Source organism: Eptatretus burgeri, chromosome 15 (assembly GCF_056783735.1).
Source record: "Eptatretus burgeri isolate ZD-2024b chromosome 15, Ebu_testis_v1, whole genome shotgun sequence".
In the NCBI taxonomy this organism is placed as follows: domain Eukaryota; kingdom Metazoa; phylum Chordata; class Myxini; order Myxiniformes; family Myxinidae; genus Eptatretus; species Eptatretus burgeri.
The window spans coordinates 33,607,611-33,627,738 of record NC_140975.1 but is presented as its reverse complement, the minus strand read 5'-3'; the positions used below and the strand labels follow the sequence as shown (position 1 = coordinate 33,627,738).

The following is a 20,128-nucleotide window of genomic DNA, read 5'->3' as shown; positions in this document are numbered from 1 at the left end:
AACTGCTGTGGGTTTCTCAATAAGGGGTATATGGTCGGGAAGGAGTTCAGGTACATTGATGGGTGAAAAGTTTTCATGAGGAAACACCTCAGGTTCAAACGTAGGTGGTGTTGAGTGGATGACAAAGGCACTTGAGCCGGTTCAATGTTTGGTTCCCCCATGACGTAACCTGAGTTGGTCAACATGTTTATGTATGTATCTACCATCACACAACTTCACAAGAAACATCATTTCACCGATGTTATCGATAATGATGCCCGATAACCACTTGGTTCCACATCCGGAGTTCAATATGTATACAGGATCATTGATCTGGAAGTTGCGGTATACAGACGTTTGGTCGTGATTACGTTTCTGTTGATACTTGTTATTATCAACCTCTACCGTTACATCCAGGTGTACTCATGATAACTGTGTTGTGAACTCACGACCCATCAGAAGCTTGGCAGGTGAGCGACCGGTGGTTTGATGTGGTCTGGTTCTGGTCGTTGAGCAACACACGAGCTAGACGAGATTGAATGGAGCCTTCCTTGACGTGGCTTAGACCATTCTTGATCTGAACAGCACGTTCGGCTTAACCAGTACTGGCAGGTTTGTCGGGGGCGGATGTGTCGTGCTTAATACCTTTCATTTCACAAAAGTTCTGAAACTCTGAACTTGTAAATGACGATCCATTATCTGATACAATGGAGTTTGTTATACCATATTGTGTGAACATGGTACGTAGAGCTTCAATTGTTACAGCAGAAGAGGACGATGGCACCACGAGAGCTTCAATCCATTTGGAGTGGGCATCAACTACGATAAGGAAAAGCTTCCCTTGAAAAGGACCAGCATGGTCGATGTGTAGTCTGGACCATGACTTTGATGGCCACGACCACATGGCAAATGGAGACTGTGGCGGAGTCTTGGCACGGGCTTGACACGAAAAACAATGGCGTGCACTGGACTCGATGTCACTGTCCAAACCAGGCCATAAAACATGGGCTCGGGCAGGAGCCTCCATGGTGACGATGCCTGGATGAGCATTGTGGAGTTCACTGATAATTTTCCCACGGAGTTTTGGCGGAATTATCACTCGGCTACCCCAAAGCAGGCAGTCTACATCAAGAGAGCCCATCCTTCCGGATGACGTACGGTTTCACCCATTCCGATAGTGATACCCAATCACCTGACATAACACAGCGTTTCATTTGTGACAAATCTGGATTGCTATTGGTAGCACAAGCAATCTGCTTAGCGGTTACAGGCGCCTCATCGTGAATGACGTTAGCCATGAGATGAATGATATCACCAGATTGTGGAGGTTCTGGGATGGGTACTGGAAGCGGCAAGTGACTGAGGACATCAGCACGGTACGTTTCCTTTCCCGGGCGGTAAACCAATGAATAGTCATAACCGGCAAGGGTCAACACCCAACGTTGTACACGACCTGACGATGTGAGCAGAATGGCTCTGGTTTCTGCCAGGAGACCTCACAAGGGTTTGTGATCAGTCTCAATGGTAATGTGTCTTCCAAAGACATATTGATTAATCTTTAAGGTGCCCCAGACACACGCTAACACCTCTCGTTCTACTTGAGCATAGCGACATTCAGTGTCAGATAGGGTTCGTGATGCATACGCAACAGGCTGGAGATTGTTGGTTCCATTTGTTTGCAACAACGCACACCCAATGCCATATGAGGAGCTATCACAACTGAGTGCAAGTTCCTTGCATGGGTCGTAATGGACAAGTAATGGCGAGGAGGACAGCATGGTTTTAGCGGCCTTGAACGCTCTTGTTTGGGCAGCTTCCCATTTCCAGACAACGCCTTTCCTGAGTAGAACATGCAGAGTCTTGACGGTTCTGCATAGTTGAGGCAGGAAATTACCAAAGTAGGTCAACATACCCAGGAATGCACGAAGTTCTGAAATGTTTTGTGGCATTGGTGGATTCACAATTGCTTCAACTTTGCTCGGTGGGCAAAATGCCTTGACAGGAGATTTGATGACCCAGGTATTCAAGTTTACGTGCCATAAGGGTACACTTCTCATGCCTTCACATAACCCAGCTGTGACAGGCGATTGAGGACTTTGTTTAGGTTCTCGAGGTGTTCATGTTGTGACTTGCCAGTCACTAGTACATCATCCTGGAATACGACTGTCTTTGGCACAGTTTTCAATAATGTCTCCATTTTGCGTTGGAAGATTGGTGCAGCAGATTGTATGCCAAATGGGGATCTGTTGTACATGTCGAGTCCTCGATGAGTGTTGATACATGTATATGGCTTGGAATCATCATCCAGTTTCATTTGAGCATATGCATTGGTCAAGTCAAGCTTAGTGAATGCCTGGTCACCCATGAGAGTGGTGAGCAGATCCTCTGCATTGGGCAAAGGGTAGCCATCCAGCTTTGAATGGCGGTTGATTGTCGTTTTGCAGTCCACACAGATGCACACTGTTCCATCTGCTTTGAGTATTGGAACGATAGATGCCGCCCAGTCAGAGTACTCAACTAGTGAGATGATGCCCTCACTCTGCATGTGGTCAAGCTCACATTCAATCATTGATTGCATCATGTAGGGCACAGGTCTAGCCTTGTGGAGCAATGGCTGAGCATCTGCAGAAACATGAATCCTCACTTTGGGCCCTGCAAAGGTGCCAGCACCATCACTGAACAGGGCAGGGTACTTGTTGAGCACAGTATCGTATCCAGCATCAGAGTTGGAGACTCTTTACGTTACTCCAATTAAGTCTGATTATTCATAACCAATCTCGGCCGAAGAGGGTTGGTCCTTCACCACGCATTATCAGTCGTGGTCGGACATGAGTGCTGTTTCCACATCCTACAGTTATGTGAGCTGAGCCAACCACAGGAACCACCTCCTTGGTGTATGTCCTCAAGTCAGTAGATGCAGACCAGAGTGCAGGAGCCTTTCTCGGAGGGTAGATGGAGGTGAACTTGCTCTCGCTTATAATTGATCTGGAAGTGCCGGTATCAACTTCCATCCTCACCGGGATCTTATCGATTGTTACATCAACTATAATTGGAGCATCGGAGCTCTTTGTTCCAACAGAGAAAACCTCATGAAGTTCCTCACTTGACTCTCGGCTGCAGACTGTGCTCTGTGACCTATCGTCCGCTGCATCAGGTTTCACCCCAACATGATAAGCAGGAGACAAGTTTTCGACTTGGATCAAGAACGACACGTCAAGTGCACCCGCTTAACACATTTGTCACAGGTATGATTCCTGTACCGACATTGGAAAGCTTGATGATGACCACCTCAACGCCAACAAGTTACCCCAACCTTCTGAGTAGATTGAGAAATGTCAGTGGGTGGAGGTAATTTGGTGGCTTGCTAAAACACTTTAGCTTGTTACCAAAGGTTACCTTGTTAACCAATGGGTCCTGCTGGATAACTTTTGACTTGTTGGAGACCACACGAAGGTTCTCGGCAGTTTACATACACGGAGTGGCTATTTCCATGACTTTAGCCAAATTGGGGTCGGATTCAGTCAGGAGTTTCCGCAGAATTGAGTCATCATTGATGCCTATTAAAAAGAAATCACGTAACATCTCTTCCAGTTTGTTGGTAAACTCACAATGTTCGGTGAGTCAGCGTAAATCAGCCACGAACTAGGATGCTGACTGACCATCTTGACGATGGTGGGTATCAAATCTATATCTCGAGATGATCTGACCCAGTGTAGGGTGATAATGTCTTTTCACGAGATTGACGAGCTCTTCATACGACTTGTCAGAAGGTTTGGCTGGGGCAAGAAGATCTGTGATGAGACTGTACGTTGGGGCACCGCATACGATCAGTAATACAGCACGCCGCCTTTCAACGTCCTCATCGGTGTCCATTTTGTTTGCCACGAAGTACTGCTTCAGACGATCGGTATAGTCTTCCCAATCATCCCCCACTGTGTATTCATGCAATATGCCGATGCACGAAGACATCCTCGTCACCACTGTGATGTACTCAATGAACAGGGACGAAGACTCTGAAGTGGGAACAAGAGGTTTATTCCTGGCCATGGGCACAACGCAACGCAACGCAACGCAACGCAACGCAACGCAACGCAACGCAACGCAACGCAACGTGCGGGTCACGTGACTCCTCTTAACCACGCCCCAGTGTACCCATGTATGTAAGCATTTGCATAATGACTGATACATCACAACATCGAAGCCCGTACACTGGAAAAAAAAGAAATCACAGAATCGTCGTATAACATTCATACATGAAAATATAAATAAATGAAAAAATAAATGACAAATCAAGTGCAGGTGAGTGACCCGAGAAAATGGGGAAACATGGTTTGTATGCTTACATAATGTGTAGTGTTAGCACACCCCGCTCGTAGATATATATATATACTAGCGATACCCATGCACATGCACGGGATAGCAGTACAATATAGCTGGTAGCAGACGACAGACCAGACACGGGGCATGACAAAAATACATATTGTGCAAAATGCAAGTGGTACTATGGAACGCCAAGACTTCCCAAACATTGTCGGCATGTCCGCTAAGTGCCACAGCAATTTCATAGGGATCGTTTGACGGCGAGCCGAGTTTTTAGTGTGCAAGCTTGGTAGTATATATATATATATATATATATATATATATATATATAAATATATATATATATATATATATATATATATATATATATATATATATATATATATATACTGTATGTGTATATATATATATATATATATATACATAGATATATATATATATACATAGATATATATATATATATATATATATATATATATATATACATATATATACATATATACATAGATATATATATATATATATATATATACATATATATATACATATATATATATATATATATATATATATATATATATATATAAATATATATATATATATATATATATATATTGTGGCCACGGGTACCGAGACACCAGTTTGTTACTTAGGGGGATTAACCCCCGGTTGTCCTCAAAAGAACCGGACCTGGGGCCACCACCCACAATTAACGTTGTGGTATGGTTGGTTGTTTTAAAACCACGGACGCCACTCAGTTAACCACGAGTTCCAGTGTCCACCGTCTAATTATTCCGTTTAACTAGAGGTCACGTATCTGAGCAGGGAGCGCGCCCTCGGCAAAGCACCAATGTTATCTGATTAGATTTAAATTAGGGCGGCCGAGCGTTTTAACCGCTGGTACGTGCGACTATTTTTGGTGAAATCTGTGGTAATTAGCTCCCAGTCTATCTCGGTTCGGACAATGCAACAACAATAGAAGGAAAGAACAAAGACAGACAGGTTGGAAGTCGACAACTGATTTATTAATAATAATAAAATAAATCAATGAAAAGAACTTTTTATTTTCTGAGGTAAATAAAGAATAAATTTCAAAGCAAAATCAATCAAAATGCCAGGAAAGAGACAAAGAGCAGATGCTTATCGGGGGTTGACTTACAGCTAAACACAGACAAGGGTACCCAACAGATCATTGAGGGGGGGGGGAGAAGAATCGTCTCGCTCACCAGAAAGTAGTCGTCCGTGAAGTGAAAACGTCCTGAAATGTGTGTGTGCATGTCATGTCCGTCGCCAGCACCCAGCCATGCCGTGCACCCTCTCGCGAACAGCCTTGAACGCCAGTCGACGTCTGGGAGGGCACCGAGATCGTCTGTCGTGGGTTTAGACCCTGGTGCTGTGACACGGGCAGCTTCTCACACTTCACGAAACTGGTGACGTCCAGTGACCCACAAGGTCCGTCGGTGACTGACACGCACCTCTGTTGGCAGTACTCACACCCACATGCACACCACACACTCGCTTGCTCAAGCACTGGGAAGGACGAATTGTCTCGTTGTTGGCGCTGGTCAGACATCCACACATGCACCACACGCTCGCTTTCTTCTCCTCTTTTGCGCGCTTACACCCGCTTCTTGCTTGCTTCTCGCGCTTTATTTCTCTCGCTTTCTTTTTGGCTCGCTTGCCCTCTCGCTTTCTTTCTCTTCCTTTTCCTGTCTGTTGTTACTTCTCTCTCGCCTCTTTTCCTCTCACGTCTCTCGCCCTTTTCCTCTGTCCCCAGAACGGACCTCCAATTCCTTTTATATCTGCAGGCCGTCTCGGCGGGCGCAGTCCACCCCAAGCTCACCCGCCCCACTTGCGCACGGTTACCATGACGATCCGTGCACTCCAAAAAAGGCAGGCGTCAGAGCTCGCGAAAGAAATGTGTGTAAACGTGTCTGTCATAAAGAAAAAAGCTTCCAATAAGAGAGGGGATCTATTTCTCACCCTTCTCAATGCATCACATTTAAGATCCCATTAGACATGGGGATGGGGCTAATCTGAACATGTATTTAAGGAAATAACTGTCTGAGGACCTGGATGTGTGGATGCATTCATCAGACCGGATTCTAAAAAATATATATATATATATATATATATATATATATATATATATATATATATATATATATATATATATATATATGCATTTGGTTTACTGCACTTTTTTTTCCCTTCGATGAACTGGTGACGTCATTATTTGCACAACGTGTTGCTGGTTAACTCGCATTTTTTTGTTTTCGATTTATACACCGTTCAAGTCTCACTGAGAACAATTATACAGCGTGTCTCCAAAGTCTTGTTCGGTGGTAATAAAAAATGTTTATTTTTTTTCAATTTTTTTTTTAAGGGAACAAGACTTTGTGGACTTGCTGCAAATGCGAGGCGAGGAGCGAGAGTGTGGCGTGAAGCATGCTGGGAAGCTGCTTCCGGGAAGGCGTGAAGCATGCCGGGAAGGCGTGTACGTTTAAACCGCGCGTTGAACACTCGTCCGCGTGAGGAACTGCGCCATGGACACCATCAGCCGTCCCGGTGAGCCCACGTGCTGGGTACAGTAGAAATTGATTAACCGCCGGTTGATTAAGTAGTTCATAACCCGTTGTTTACTTGCCCTATCATCGGTCGCGTTTTCGTGACGATTCCGTTTCTCGGCGGACGCGTCCGTTTTCTCCCCAAACTGGACAAAAAGACGAACTGAGCCTGAGGCTCCAACATCCCAGTGATTCGCGCCACGTCTCTGGATTTTGGCGGGTGAGCGCCACTTGGTTCTCCCTCTGAGACTTCTTCGATATCCAGTATGAACGTTATGACGATTCCCAAACATTGGAGAGGACAGTAAATCGCGCTTGCTGCTGTACGGAAGCGCTAATGAAACCTCGGGCTTTGCTTTCACGAGTATTGGAGGATGTCTTTCACACGTCGGCAAATGAGGCGGAATTTTTCATGCGAACCACCCCCCTCAATCTCCTCACTCCCCTCAATCTCCTCATGCTCCTCAATCCCCTCACTCTCCTCACCCCTCAATCCCCTTGCTCCCCTCTCTCCCCTCGCTCTCCTCACTTTCCTCATTCCACTCAATACCTCAATCCACTCACTCCTTTCACTCCACTCACTCCTTTCACTCCACTCACTCCGACCACCTCGACCCCCCTCAACTCGTCTCCCGAATGAGCCAGTTCCACCTGTCGTACATCGGGGCTGATGAAGTGACTTCCGGCAGTGAGTTTACTTGACAACAGCGGGAAAAACCTCTCGATCTCTGTAGTTATAACCTTGTCTTTCCATGTTACCTGAATATCTCCCCCTCCCCTCCTCCCTTCCTTGTATCACAGCCTTCACAGAGCTTCGATGCCGCTGAAGCAGCTTCTTGAGAAAGGCTTTCACTAGGTGGTTTGCCATTGCGTTCCCAGTATTCGTGAGGGCAGGAATTTGTAATTTGTTCACGCTGCCGGCGATGGCTCACCTACTCTTCGCGAAGGACACCGTGGGATATTTACCGTCCGGAAAGGAATGCTGGCAAATGGGAAATCCCGTTTAACGTCCATCCGAGGGACAACACGCACGTTGATTAATAGCTCTACCTGTAGAACACCGTGTGATGACAGTTTATAGCAGGGTCGGGATTCAAACCTAGGCTGGATAGCTAAGAGGCGAGCGTGCACGTACATCTAGCTCGGCCGTCCTGCCAGCTCAAATGTACGACGACCAGTATGCTTGAATGTAATAAATATAAGGCACCTGAAATGTTATCAACCAAAGCTGATGGATGTGTACATCCTGTTGATTGATTGTTCTTAAATTAGATAATTAACAGTTAAAAATATAAGTGAGTTTACTTTTCATCATTTGTTGGTTCATTTGTGTCGTGATGCAATGAGATGACATTTTGAAGGTATTTGTGTATGACGTCACAAAGTTGTTATGTATGGATTTGTTTTAATACGAAGTCCGTCGGCAATCATTATCACTTGCACGGTGGATCGATCTTGGTTATTTTTGCGCAATTAAAGTAGCGTGTGTGTGTCTGTGCGTGCAGATGTGGACAAGCTCAATGCGCTCTTGCAGCGTTGCTCCTACTACAGGAAACTGAACAGCTTGTCGGAGTGTGATGCATCAGTGTTTATTTTCCTTTATGAGCACATCCTATCTGAAAGGGTTCCGGGTATGTAGGCTACTGATAATTTGTCAGAAACCTTTTTATTTAAAATCGAAGACTTTCAAATCTTTATAAAGTTTCAACTTTTATGTAATTGTCCAAAATTCCTTGGATTGAGGGTGGAAGAGTCCCCCATTTGAGCACATTACTTATACAGAGTGTATCAAAAGTCTTGGTACTATTTAAATGCTTTCTTTCTCAAAAGGTGTAAAGATTCAAAATTAACAATCACCCATTAAAAGTAAAGACTTGGAAGATTTGTTTTTTGTTATTTTTATTTTACAACATGACCTAAGACTCGTAGTGGAGCTGTCTTCAGTGCATAATAGGAGAGCCCATTACTCCATTGAGTTAGACAGATTACAGGCAGTAGGTTGAGTCATTCTGATTTTTTTTTTTTTTTTTTTTTTTTTTTTTAATGGATTACCTGGAACGATGAAAGATGCCCAATCTCGTGCTGGCTTTCAAAGTCGGCTTTTCCATTTGGTCAGCTCAGGAGAAGTGGTTGCTAATGGTGAGGATTAGAATTTCAAGAGCGTGAACCTCTTGTTTTACCCAGAATGTTATTAAATGTAAGCACCATTCTACGATGTGTTTCTATAATTTTACAAACCACATTTTGGGGATGTTTTGGACACATTGACTTCACATTTCCATTTCCTTATTTTGAACAGGTATCTTTGCTGTCTCAAGGTGCCAGAAGGACGACATTCACAACATGCAATCTCTCATTGATTCGCTCTCACTGGATTACTTGCAGATCAGCCTATCGCACATCACGGGTTTGTGACATGAATGTCGAAACAAGATGTTTTATAATAAAAGGCTACCTTTTATTTTGCCCTTATCATATTTTTTCCATGGAAATCTGTATATATATATATATATATATATATATACACACACACTTATTCTGATGTGCTATAGTCTTACAGAGCATTGGTGTTGCCAAAGTAGTTTCTTGATAAGGGTTAGATGACTCGTTTCCCATTGGCTTCCCAGCAGTAGTTCGGGCAGGAATTTGGAACTTGGCCATGGTGCCGGCTGTAGCTCGCCGACTTTTCTCAAAGGACACCGTGGGATCTTTAACGTCCACCAATTCCCATAATTTTCGGCCGATAAGTCGATGTAGAGTATGTCAAATTGGCTAATTTCCCCTTTTTCGGTCATCTCTTCCGAGATGACCTAATAAAGCCGGACCAAATGTCCGTACGTCCATCAATTTTTCTTTCTGATCTTGATGAAACTTAGTATGTGGGTTGAGGTCGATGAGTGTTGCACAACGATATAACTTTTGTCCATGTTCAGGGTCGAGGTCACGCAAGTTATAAAAAAAAATCGCCATTTTCAAAACCTATCTAGTCTGCCATTCTACAACATATTCGGCAACTGTTTATTGATTATTATGATGATAAAAAATATTATCTTGTATCTAACTGGACAGATTTTTGAATTTCCGTCCCGTTTGGCCGCCATGTAACCTGGAAGATGGTCAAAAACACCTCCCGGTACAAAGAAAACTTTTTACTTCCGATCTTGATGAAATTTGGTATGTGGATAGAGGTCGATGAGTGATACCCAACGACGTATTTTTTTCCCGGATTCGAGATCAGGGTCAAGGTCACGAAAGTTGTGAAAGTCGCCATTTTCAAAACCTATTTAGTCTGTCATTTTAGGAGATATCTGGCAACGGTTCATCGATTATGATAGTAAAAAACATTATCTTGAATCTATCCGGACAGACTTTTGAATTTCCTTCCCGTTTGATCGTCACGTGATCTGGAAGATGGCCAAAAACGCCGATGCGATTCGCAAAGAAGGAAGGAAGGAAGGATTTCGACCAATCGTCTCTCAGCCTGGTAGAGATGACCGTCACCCCCACAAAGGGGTAATTTTTCTTTTCTTTATTTATAGATAAGTCGATTTGGAGTACATGACGAACCCAGATCAACTACGGTCGTTAGCAAGACTGTCAATAAGAACAATAAAGGTGTTAATTCCTCCCTGACACTCACAACACATCATTGCCTATGGTACTTCCAGGGTCATGAATATTGTTACGGCCTGGGGTTCGGGCCTCGCCACGAGGGGAAGCACTCTAGTTTCTCCAAAACACCCGGTCCTGAGGCCACCAACCACAGATAACTCCACAGTCCAACAGACTATAGTTCTTACACAACCATAGCCACTTCACTTAGACTACCGGCCTCTCAGGGTTACCCTTCAATGTTTCCACGATTCCTTTCTATTGGCACGGCAGTCGAACTGAAGGCCACGCCTTCGGGGCCACACCTGGTGTTCTACTGCCAAGCGCAACACATAGCTGCAGTACCAGCGAACATCAAATCAGGTGGGGTACAACTTCTCATCTCACTATATTTGTACACTGTGTCAGACCAATGAAGGAAAAGACAACTGAGAGATTGGAAATGACAACAAACAATTATATATATCTATATATATATATATATATATATATATATATATATATATATATATATATATATATATATATATATATATATATATATATATATATATATATATATATATATATATATATATATATATATATATATATATGACAAACACAAGCAATCGATCATTTATTAAGCAAAAGGCACACAAGAGTAGCTTTAACTATAACACATATTCTTTCTTAGACGATCTTATTTACACAAGAGACTTGGCTATCATTCAATCAGGGGAGAAAAAATACAAGAGGAAAAACTTGAGGAGAAAAGAAAAGTAGGGCCTTTTCTTTTCTCCCTTACCTCACACAGCCTGATTGGGCTACGCCAGCCCAAATATACCAGAGAATGGGGAAGATGGATCGTGAAGGGGCTATGCGATGGGATGCGCGTCTGTGTCTGAGGTGCCCAGACCCAGTAGACAAGTCCTCTCCGGCGTCCCAGATATGCCAGCTGCAAGCAACTTTGTTTCTGCTTGGCCCCCATGTCCAACAGCTCCCCACGAACCAAACCGCATTCTGGGCTTTCCACACTGCCCTCCTCTGCACTATGGACATTCTGCTCCTCGCAGAACAAGTTTTTCGGACAACATTGTCTTACTCTCAAGATCTCTGAGCTTTGAGCCTCCTCATTGGTTGACATCTGATATGGGCAGGTCCATGATGCTTGTGGAAAATGCCAATGTTTCGGAGGGAACTTTCACGAGCACCCCCAGCCCCTCCCCTCATGCACTAAGGACGTGGAAAGTGCCCCCAGTCCCTCTCTTCCTCGCACGTAAACTTTCTCTCTGCAGTCCTGCACTGCATAAAACGAGAGGTGCCATCCGCAGGCCACGAACATCAGGCGTTGTGCTTTGTGCCACAAGCATGCATGTGAGAATGGACAGTCCCACACAGTCAATGTAATCCGAACGGCCCAAAGAAGTAATTGCTAACCGGACCGAGTGATGGACTGAATGTTCTCAATTAAGCAATGTGCTAATGAGGTGAAGACTGAGGAGGGCTCCGATGGACTGAGGGATTAAGGGATGGCTGCAGGCTTGAAGGGAAGACCGATGGGGTGAAGGAGAGATTGTCGAAATGATGTTTGGTGAAGGCGATTATTGGTGGATTGAGAAAGGCAGAGGGGGGAATGGACCGATTGGTGTGAAGCAGGAAAGATAGAAAGTATCAGGGGCGATTGGGAGTGGGGGGGGGGGGGTAAAGGGAAGACATCACACCGGGAAAACATGAACTAACCAACGTATGCCACCCAAACAACCCTGAGATGAGTGGCCAAGGATTATCAACACATAGATAAATTAAATAACTGATCCCTTTGGTCACCTACATGTCCATGCATGCGCACGTACGCTCCCCCCCCCCCCCCACACCAGGGTAAGTTTCCAAAACCGTAACATTACCCCCCTGCCCTTACTCGACTTGTCAGGAGTCTGCCAACTCTTGTGCAGATATTAGGTATAGTTACCTATGTTAACTCTCTTAGGCTCTCTATTATATTATATTATAGGTATTAGGCTCTCCAACATGTGTTACCTTGCCTATCCCCTGAGTGCGTCAAGGTATGCATGTCCCACCTTTGAAAATAATGAAAACGAATGCGTTGGGTTTCTTTACTCTAACACATTCACACGAGACAGTTCAAAATGCAATTCTATACCTAAACACATACCAAGCGGGCTTTAACATTTTTACAATTGTTTACATGCTTCACTCTGGTTCGGTCCCTGGTATGCAAATAAAATAAAATTAAAAATCGCTCTCCAGCCCTCTTCTGGGCAACAGGTGGCCATCAATTGGTCCTTCACTGTTGAAGACAGTCCTTGGGGGCAAGTTATGGGGGGAAAAAGAAACTCAATGCAAGTGGGACCCACGTGGCAGTCTTCATGACCCATGTGGCCCATATTGAATGATCTTTGGCCTGGAGGGCATCATCAGCACAGATGCCAACCCTCCCGATTTCATCGGGAGGCTTCCGAAAATTCACCCAAACTCCCGCCCTCCCGATCACTATCCTTATCCTCCCGAAATTTTGATATTTTTGCACTGTTCACTAATCAGAATGTACTAGTATGAGAATTGAATGAAAAGCATCGTCTGTACGTATAGCATGTGGTAACTCCATAACGTTCGCTGCTACCAAATTGTACGTAAAAAATTGCAAATTCAAATGAGGAGCAGCGAAACATTGGGTCTGGATCTCGCTTATGCGATCATGCACTGAGATTTAGTGCATGCGGTATGTGTGCAATACAGTGCATGCGGTATGTATGCACAGTGTATATGCATGCGATACGCTCACTGCATGCAGCTGGGCCCCGTACCAGCCCGGCGGTCGCGACCACCGTGCGGTGTTTAACAGCCGCTAGAGTTCTACGAGTCGCGCTGCAGCTGTGGAACATCGACTTCGAAGTTACCGATGCTTCAAGCCCTCGATGTTGATTACGAAATGGCAGAAAAGAAGCTTACGAAGACCAAGAAATGGTCTCAGAAGTACAAGACCGAATACAGTCTCCAATACCCGTGTATTCGAAAGTCTGAAAGAGGAATTCATCATGCGTATTGTACAGTATGCAGCGTTGATATTTCAGTTGAGCACGGAGGTCGCGATGATATTCGGAAGCACGTTGGAAGCAAACGGCACACAGACATTGCAAAGGAGAGATCTTCGAGCACCAGTACCGGTACACTTCTGAATTATTTCACCAAACAAGGGACAAGCGAGGAAGAGGATGTTACCCGAGCGGAACTTCTCTTTAGTGGATTTATTGTGGAACATAACTTGCCCATATCAGTCTCAGATCATGCTGGACCTCTATTTCAAAAGATGTTTCCAGATTCAAAAGTTGCTTCAAAGTATGGATGTGCAAGAACAAAAACTTCAGCAATAATTGGTGAGTTGTCAAATGTTACTGCTTCATCTATTGCCGATATTGCTAGACTAGCTCCATTTAGCCTAGCTACAGACGGTAGCAATGAGAGTGGTGAGGCCCAGCTATATCCTGTCCTGATTTCGTACTATGACAACAGTGCTGGGATTGTGAAGCAAGGTTTGCTAAGTTTGCCTGCGTGCAAACAAGATTCCACTGGAGAAAACATTTTCAAACTGCTTGATCATGAGTTCAGTGACAGGAAAATTCCATGGGGAAATTGTGTTTCCTTTTGTGCTGATAATGCCTCTGTCATGGTGGGCAAGCACAAAGGAGTCGCTGCTTATATCCACAAACAAAATCCAGAGTGCTACATCATGGGATGCCCTTGCCATATGATGCACAATACGGCCAAGAAGGCGGCTCAGGCCTTACTCATTGAATTAGATGACTTTCTCATCGATATTTACTCCTACTTGGACAAAAGTAGTAAACGCGTCAAAGGAGTGAAAGCACTGCAAGAACTCTGTGATGCCCCGACACACAAGATTCTGAAGCATGTCGCAACAAGGTGGCTGTCCCTTGGTCAGTGCCTAGACAGGCTGATTGAACAGTGGGAGCCACTTCGCCTCTTCTTCAAAGAAGAAGTACGAAGAAAAATGCAACCAACTGTAGCCAAGACTCTAACAACGAGCAAGAAGGACGGCACTGTATCTACTGCCAGTACTGGCACTGCAGGATCAAGCACTAGTGGAGCAGCATTCACCACTACCACTGCAGTATCTGCTGCGAAGAAGACAGCAGGGACAGCACCAAAACCAATGCTGAGAGCAGGTAGCATCACCGGCCCTTCATCACGTTCATCTACAAAGCAGATCCCTTCAGAGTCGAGAAAGACTGTGATAGTCCCATCTACAGGCAAAGAAGGACCCAAGTTAAGTTCTGCTTTTGCCAAATCACTTGATAGAAGCTCAGCAAAACCTTCGAATCAGAGGTCTTCTTCCTTGGCTGCACCTACCTCAAGCTCTCTCCTCAAACGTAAAATTGGATCTGGTACTACGAGTCTGACCTCTTCTGCTGGCAGTAAACGCAAGTGTGATCGCCTTGCGGCTAAGTGTACTACGAGTTCTACAACTAAAAGCGCATCTTCCTCAAACACTGTGCAGGAATCTAGAGAAAAAGTGTCAACAGGATGTTCTTGTCTCCACAAACAAAACTCTATTGTTTCTTCCTTCGATATGCTAACAAGCTTTTTGAGAATGGGAATCTTCTGCTCCAAAGAGACGAACCCTGTATTCATCTCCTGCACGGAGAATTGAATGGTCTTCTGAAAGATATCTTCGTACGGTTTTTGAAACCATCGGTGTCATCGGTTGCTCTGGTAAATGTACCCTTCTCTGACAGAAATCATCAGAAGAATGATGAGGACCTCATGATTGGGAACGATGCCAAACTGTATATAAGGGAACAAAGGAGTCTCAAGAAATCCATCTTCACTCTGAGTGAGTCAGACATCCAAGGTTTCTTCAGTGCAGTTCGCTCATATTATGTGAAAGCCTGCAATTACATCTTCAAAACCTGGCCGCTAGATGATGAATTAGCCAAGCATGCTCAGGTGCTGAATGTTAAGCTACACCAAGAAGTGGGGTTTGACTGTGTGGAGTTTTTCATCAAGAAATTCCCCTGTCTGTTCAGTGGCGGTGATAGTGACATAGACAGTCTTGAGAGTGAATTCGCTCACTACCAGGCAGACGCCTCCATAGCTACAATTGCTACTGAGACAGTGAGAGTGGATGAGCAGTGGCATCGGATTTCACAGCTCACAGATCCCTGCACTGGTGCCAAGAAGTATCCTAATTTGAGCAAAGTGATGAAGGGAATCTTGGTCATTCCTCATTCGAACGCATCATGTGAGCGGGCACTCAGTCTTGTACGGAAGAATCATACTGAATTTCGTCCCAATTTGAGTGTCAAAACCCTGGAAGCTCTCTTCATTGAAAAACTAGCTCATAGCACCCCTTGCTACCAGAGAGAATACAGCAAAGACATAATCAGAAGGGCTAAAAGAGCCACACAGCTGTCACTCAGCAAAGCTGCCATGGAAAAAGCAAGCAGCAGTAGTACCAGCCAGTAAGGTAAGAAAAATATTGCTTCTTTTGTGCTTTTTGTTAATCTTTGAATGTCCCCTAACTTACTAATATTAACATACATGTAACATTAAAAAGTGCACAATTTTCCCCTTTTTTTGTTCAAAAAGTGGGAATTCTTAACATGTTAAATGCTCCAAAATAGGGCTCAGAGGGCACTAGAGAGCGTCTAGAACCCCAGAGCTTCCAGGGCCCTGAGGCGGGCCCCGGACCCCGCCGCAAGGGTCGAGCGCTCCGCGCTCGAGATGTGCGCTTAGCACACATTATTTGGTGTCGGTTGCAAATCCTCCCTAATTCTGATTTCCAAAAGTTGGCATCTCTGCATCAGGGTAGACTGCCCTCCAACTCCTGGGGATTATTCTGCCCAACTTGTGGCAATGCTGAAGAACAACCACCACAACAACAAGTTGTCCTTGGTACCAACAATTAAGGTTGCATCACCTCTTGCACCATCTCCATTACCACCCCTCGCACTTGATCATGCCGCGCCATCTATATCTTCCTGCTCCCAATGCTTCTGAGCATGCACTCGGTGCATGCTGCATCGTTCCCCAATCTCCACACCAAGAGCAGCTCTCCTCCTGCAACAACCCCACACCCTCAAGTTTGCTGCCGATGGAAGCACATCATACGTTGCCCGCAAAAGGAAATTCAACAGTAATGGCTCCATCTCTTGCCACTTCAATTTCTTCACCTGCACACCCTCCCACCAAGTTCAAGCACCTCGCTGTGCCTGTCCAACTACCTTCACATTTCTCTTCCTCCTTTAATCTCACCTCCCTCTCCTCCATCTTCCTCCTTTCTTTCAGATATCATGCTTCATCCATCCCAAACCCTGCTTCCCGGACCACCGTTCCCCCCCACCTCCTCCTGTTGCAACCGCTCCTCCATTTCATCCACCTCTGCTCTTTCATTCCACTTCCGACTTGCATTCTTCACCCCTGGATTACTCAAATCCCGCATGAACATGAACTACTGCACCCTCACCACCTTGTGCTCCTTGGTTATTGATTATTTATATTGTTGCGGGCACGGCTACAGAGACACCAGCTTGTCACTCGGGGATTAATCCCCGGTTGTCCTCAGTAGAGCCGGGCCTGGGGCCTCCGCTCACAATTAACGTTGTGGCACTGTGGGTTGTTTTAAAACCACGAATGCCACCCAGTCAACCACTAGTTCCAGTGTCCACCGTCTAATTATTCTGTTTAACTAGAGGTCACGTGGTTACCTGAGTGGGGAGCGCGCCCTCGGCAAAGCACCAATGTTATCTCGATTAGATTTTAATTTGGGCGGCTGAGCGTTTTAACCGCTGGTGCGTACCGACTATTTTTTGGTCAAATCTGTGGTAATTACCTCCCAGTCTATCCAGGTTCGAACAATGCTCGACCAGTGGAAGGAAAGGACAAACACGGACAGGTTGGAAATCGACAAATAATTTATTATTAATAAAATAAATAAATAAGAAGAACTTTTTATTTGCTGAGGTAAATAAAGAATTTCAAAGCAAAATCAATCAAAATGCCAGGAAAGAGACAAATAGCAGATGCTTATCGGGGGTTGACTTACAGCAAAACACAGACAAGGGTGCCCAGCAGATCATTCAGGGGGAGGGGAGGGGGAGAATCCTCTCGCTCACCAGAAAGTCGTCCGTGAAGTGAAAACGTCCTGAAATGCGTGCATGCGTGTCACGTCCATCGCCAGCACCCAGCTTTGCCGTGCACCCTCTCGCAGGACAGCCTTGAACGCCAGTCAAAGTCTGGAGGGCACCGAGATCGTCCGTCGCGAGCTTAGACCCTGGTGTTGTTGGTGATCGACCCGTGCCTCACTTGTTGGCGGCGATGCTCACACTCGCACGCACACCACACGCTCGCTTGCCGAAGCACGGTTAAGGGCAAATTGTCTTGTTGGCGCTTCTTGCTCGCTTCTCACCCTTTGCTTTTTCCTCTCTTCTCGCGCTTTTCTCTTCTGAACGTACCTCTCGCTCGTTTTGATATCCCCAGGCCGTCTCCGCGGGGTGCCGTCCGCCCAAAGCTCACCCTGTCCCACTGAGGAACGGTTACCATGACGACCCGTGCGCTCCCAAAAAAGGTGGGCGTTGGAGCTCACGAAAGATTGCCGCTGAGGAAGAATGGGGGTGTGCTTCAGAGCTCGTGAAAGAATGTTGCTGAGGAAAAATGAGGGCGGGCTTCAGAGCTCGTGAAAGAAATGTGTGTGAACGTGTCTGTCGTAAAGAAAAAAGCTTCCCATAAGAGAGGGGATCTATCCTTTACCCTTCTCAACACATCACATTTAAGATCCCATTCGACATGGGGATGGGGCTAATCTGAACATGCATTTAAATAAATAACTGTCTGAGGACCTGGATGTGTGGATGCGCGAGTGGTCGACCGGGCGATCGTACCACGCCACAGGCCGACTCCGGACACGAACCGCTTAAGCAGTCCGTTCCGTGCTACAGTGATAACCGAGCGGTGTTATCGTCGGCCTTGACAGTTCCGATTAATTACCCGGCGTTTTTAAACCCACTACGGACCCCTTACGTGATGCAAGATGGAATTTCAAATGAAGGAAAGGACGCAGCGAAACGGGGAACAAGTTCACACAAGCACGTTTAATTGCACACGCAGACCAGCACGGAAGGCACGCAATTAGTCACAATCATCATGTTCAAGAAAGCAAAAGCAAGTCAAGAAATGGCACGTATACACAATCACAGGCAAAAGAGATGTCCCGACTCAGCCCGACACACGGCAACACTTAACCAGTTTTACTTCAAGGACAGGCGCCACCCACAGTGATTTACACGAACCCAAAGGAAAAGACAAAGTTGCGACTTCCCTGCACGCGTCGTCCAGCGTCGCGTCCTTGACCTCGAATCCGAGCCTCCCCCGATGTGGTCTGCGACCCGCACCTCGCGCCGGCACGTGTAGCCGCTCCGCGCCACGAACTGGGCTTCCGGCACCTGGCAGAAGGCTCGCCCTCTCCCGATGTAGACGGCGACAGGGCCCAGGACGAGGATGCGCCGACTCGACTCCCTCCAGCTGGACTCGTAGGAAAACTCTCTGAAGAACTCGTAGACGAACGAACCACCAACAGCAACAACCACACGCAGATGAGCAAAGAGGAAGAGAGTGGTGGAAGAGAGAGAGTCGCTCCGCCCTTCGCTCCGCCCCGTTTTCGGCTCCACCCTCCTTCGACAAGGTTCTCGAAAAGGGGCGTTCCCTCACCCCGACCGCCTCACGCTGTTCATCCACCAATCAGCGGTGAGCTGCCCTTCCCCCTTCCATAACACCAAGCGCGGGGAACTCAAACGGGAGAAACAGGTGGGAAAAAGCCCACCAGCATCGTTGGCGGTTTTTGTTTGTTTGAAATAAAAGATAGAGAAAGAAAAACGACAAACTGAAGGCGTCGCAGCCCAGATGAATCGCATAAATTCCCTTTATACAACGGGTTTGGGCTAACTACACATGGACCTATCGAGATATCTTACCTGAGTACCCTTTATGGTGTAATGCGAATTTCCACAGCCGTAACAATATACATATATATAGTCGTCTTGGCGTAAGTCAGCAGCGTGTAACTCGTCACTTCGCCTATGTCGGCAGCGTCAAAAAGTCCCGAATTTATCTAATGTTAAATCGACTTGCAGACTTTGAATAAAGTCTGTAAGTTGTCATCTCTAAGTCATCACTTTGTCTAAGTCGTCAGATGTTGTCCGTTCCCGCGTAATGCAAACTCAAGTAAATTACCACGCCGAACTCGTCACACGGAACTGCTGCCTCGTGAGAAGCCTGATTTCATGGAATCCTGATGCGTGGCTATTTATAACTGCGCTGCGTTCAGGTCAGTCAGCGTGCCGTCCCACATGCATCTGAAGAGGTATACAGGCTGCGCCATGCAGTCTCTGGTGAAGGAGTAAAGGATCGATTGAGCTTCGTTTTGAAGTCCGATCATGGTTTTATATTGGCTTGTTTTGTACATCACCACACTCACTCACATAGGTATTTAGTGGTAGTCATCACGTTGACTGTGTCATGTAATTTGTCGATGGTATATGAGCTTTCATTCCATATGAAAACTCATTCTACATTCATTCCAATGAATGAATTCTAACAGCCATTCATTCCACATTTGTCGATGGTCATAAACC

General features: G+C 45.6%; 1 protein-coding gene across 4 annotated transcripts in view; it reads left to right on the top strand.

Annotated features, from left to right (window-relative positions):
• Positions 1-6,708: 6,708 nt before the first annotated feature.
• Positions 6,709-20,128, top strand: part of CEP95 (centrosomal protein 95) — an 85,047-nt gene continuing 71,627 nt past the window's right edge. For 3 of the 4 annotated variants that reach the window (XM_085857397.1, XM_085857396.1, XM_085857395.1), the window contains exons 1-3: positions 6,709-6,867; positions 8,372-8,497; positions 9,166-9,273. In XM_085857397.1, coding sequence (XP_085713523.1) covers positions 6,846-6,867; positions 8,372-8,497; positions 9,166-9,273 — 256 coding nt within the window. In that variant the 5' untranslated portion in view covers positions 6,709-6,845. Of the gene's footprint in view, positions 6,868-6,931; positions 7,087-8,371; positions 8,498-9,165; positions 9,274-20,128 lie in introns of those variants that run through there. The other variant, XM_085857398.1, reaches the window with a different exon arrangement.